Source organism: Cornus florida, unplaced genomic scaffold, assembly GCF_030987335.1.
Source record: "Cornus florida cultivar Cherokee Brave unplaced genomic scaffold, ASM3098733v1 CherokeeBrave_3.0.0_Hap2_Chr10, whole genome shotgun sequence".
NCBI lineage: Eukaryota > Viridiplantae > Streptophyta > Magnoliopsida > Cornales > Cornaceae > Cornus > Cornus florida.
The window spans coordinates 32,427,557-32,430,673 of NW_026775580.1; the positions used below are offsets into that span (position 1 = coordinate 32,427,557).

A 3,117-nucleotide genomic window follows, 5' to 3' on the forward strand; every position below is an offset into this window, starting at 1 on the left:
TATTATTTTTTTTTACAAAATATAGAGAAAATGGATTTACATCAACTATTATTTTAGCTAAAGAAATTCCTAATGAAATGGAAATAGAACTTGTATTTCATGAAAAACATATAATTTGTAGGGAAAAAAATAATTTAATGATAATGTAGATGATAAGCTAACTCAATCAGTCAAAGAATTTTTCAGAATTGATTATTTTTTATATGTAGTTGACCAATCTATCTCTTCAATTCACAGTGTGTTTGAACAATTTAAATTATATGAATATATTTTTGGTTTTTTTTTTTTTTTTTTTAATTTCAAAAAGGTTAAATTTATAATCATTAGATGGTGATAATTTGAGAAGATATTGTTGTAATTTAGAACTCTTTCTAAGACAAAACGAATCTTCTAATATTAATAATTTAAATTTATTTTCAAGATTAAAAGTTTTTATTAAAAAAAATTAAAAATAGAAACAAGCACTCTAATTGAAATGTTAAATTACATAAAAAGACTATTTTATTTTCCAAATGCATGCATTGCTTATAGAATATTATTAGAAGTTTTTTCAACTTAAAGTTAATAAAATCATATATAAGATCAAACTTGAATACAAGGATAATTTTAAAACAAATATTATAACCATTATTTGATATTAATATATTACACATTAAAAGGCCACTTAAATAATTTTTGTCTAAGGCCTCAAATTATATTGACCGCCCGATTTATCATTCATGCTGTTCCAAAACAAAAAAAAAAAATGTAAAAAACAACGTACTTGTATTAAAACACAGAGGAAACGTAAAACAAAATTGAACAGTAACAACAACAATCACTTGGACACTTCAAACATAGCTTCAATTCAAAATCCTCCTAAGGAGGATTTGTGCACCATATTGCGGTTGTAGGGTCAGAAATAGCATGGGGCCATGAACATACGATGGTGATACCTCAAACCAATATTGTTGGATGACCATAGCTAGAATAACTTTTGCTTCAACCATAACTGCATTTTGGCCTACACAGATTCTAGGGCCTATCCCTAGCGGAAAAAATGAGCCCAGAGACTTCCCATGTTCAGCGAATCTCCACGGATTGAACTCATTAGCATCTGCTCCCCATATCTCTTTGTCGTGATGAATAGCAGTCAAGGGAAAAAAAAGTTCCGTGTCAGCTGGAATGTCGAGGCTCCCTAGCTTAACATTTTTGTTTGTTTGCCTCATCAACGTCGCCACTGGAGGGTAGAGTCTTAGTGTTTCATCGAGTATCATGCCCAACTGTCCAAGACAACATAAATTTCTGTTATGTGCAAGAAAAAGGAGAAGCAATATTAACGATTATATCACCATACTGTTTCTCTAAACTGATGGAAGAAAATTTCTTTTGTGAAGTTGTACTTACAATCTTGAAGTCATTTATATTCTCTGCAGCAGGAAGCCCATTGTCTCCGCAAATCCTAAGAACTTCTTCTCGTGCCTTGCTCTGCCATTCTTGATGCAATGCTAGGAGAAGAAGTGCCCAAGTCAAAAGAACGGCAGTGGTTTCCTTCCCAGTAATGTAGAATGTCTTGCATTCATCTATAATCTCCTCCACCTGCAATCTCTCTTCTTTTCCATCCTCATTCTTGTGGGCAGACACTAACAACGAAAGTAGATTTTTTGAATTTTCTTTTGTTTTGTTGTTCATCTCAATTAACATTCGAATAAAATCTCTAGTTTCTTTCTCTATCCTCCACCACATTCTGTTCTTCTTAGTGGGCAAAAACCTGTATATATTTCAATTTTGAGGCCAAAAAAACATAGCAGAACAACTTTGTCCCAAATCAAGAAACACAAAACAACAACTAAAAAAACTAGTTCTTTAATAAAATGTTTACAAATGGATATATATATTTATATATATATAATTATACCTGAATCCAGGAATGTAGACATTCTTTTCAGCCTCTACAACCAGACTTATTTGCTGTTCTTGTAATTCAAAAATGCGCTTTCCCTCTTCAAAACTGCTCCCGAAAGCCGTCCTCGATAAAACGTCGGCTATGAGCTTATGAAGCTCTTCGTGCACGTCTACCTCGAATTCATCTCTCCCTTCTCCTTGTTCCTCCCACTTCTCCAGCATCTTAGTAGTACTAGCCACAATTTCTGGCACCCAATCCTGTCAAAATATAATTTAAGCCTGACCTGGTTTGAGTTAATATGTACGAATAGCTCGGACATGATAAGTAAATTTTTTTTCTTTCTAGATTGGTAAAATAATTTGTCCAAAATTAATGAATAAATTATTTTTGTTAAGTTTTATTTATTTATTTATTTATTTTTAATATTTTACTATAATTAAACAACAAAAAAAAAATATAAAATAATGTTTTTCTAAAAATATTTTACAAGCCTAAAATAACGCAGATGGGGAGAGAGAGAGAGAGAGGGGGTTACCTTAACTCTCTCCATGTTAAAGAGCGGGTTTATGATTCTTCTGTGAAAAGCCCACTTCTCACCCGACAGTGCAAGAAGTCCATCACCAAATGTCATCTTACCAAGAGGATTGAATGAGATCTTGTGGAAGGAGACACCTGTTTTGAGAAACACCTCCTTAATCATGTCCGGTTCGGCTATAGCCAAACGAGGCGTTGCCCCAAACCAATACAGGAACGTCTTCCCATAAATGTTTGACCAGTTGTAGTAGTGTGGAATCACCCGACTAAGAACATCGTGATTAAAAGCCATTGGTCTTGATTCGGCTTCGGCCATCATACGTCGTATGATCTCCGCCGAGTTTCCGAAGATCGGACGGTAGCTGGGACCCCCTATGCCTTGTTTCCTGAAGTGTTTTTGAACCTTTAGTGGAACCCAGATGAGTGAGTGTATGGATTTGAAGAAGAATTTGAGAAGTAGAACGATTAGAATAAGAAGTAGAAGATACATGGTAGAAGCAGTGAGAGAGAGTGTGTATGAGAGAGAGAGAGACGGTTTCGTGTTTGGAGATTCATTGTGTATTCTTTTTTATAGGACAAAAGAAGGCATTGATAACATATGATTGGACCATTCAGGAGGTGATTTTGGGCATGAAACCTGTAAAGGAGGTGACGAGGGACCATTCAGGTGTAGATTGTTACGATGTTGAGTTGTTGAC

At 34.2% G+C, this 3,117-nt stretch overlaps 1 protein-coding gene across 1 annotated transcript; it reads right to left on the minus strand.

Annotated features, from left to right (window-relative positions):
- Positions 1 to 560: 560 nt before the first annotated feature.
- LOC132279389 (cytochrome P450 734A1-like) lies at positions 561 to 2,909 on the minus strand. The gene is made up of 4 exons (XM_059781347.1): positions 2,421 to 2,909; positions 1,898 to 2,142; positions 1,387 to 1,750; positions 561 to 1,262 (listed from the first exon to the last, which is right to left on the minus strand). Exons 1-4 carry the CDS (start codon positions 2,907 to 2,909, stop codon positions 843 to 845), a joined length of 1,518 nt encoding a protein of 505 aa, XP_059637330.1. The 3' UTR covers positions 561 to 842.
- Between the last annotated feature and the right edge of the window lie 208 nt (positions 2,910 to 3,117).

Excerpts from the sequence above, each read along its gene's own strand:
- LOC132279389 (XM_059781347.1), bottom strand. The coding sequence starts at position 2,909 with ATGTATCTTCTACTTCTTATTCTAATCGTTCTACTTCTCAAATTCTTC. Across the intron at positions 2,143-2,420 it reads TTAACATGGAGAGAGTTAAG|GATTGGGTGCCAGAAATTGT; the intron begins GTAACCCCCTCT and ends ATATTTTGACAG. Across the intron at positions 1,751-1,897 it reads GTCTACATTCCTGGATTCAG|GTTTTTGCCCACTAAGAAGA; the intron begins GTATAATTATAT and ends AAATATATACAG.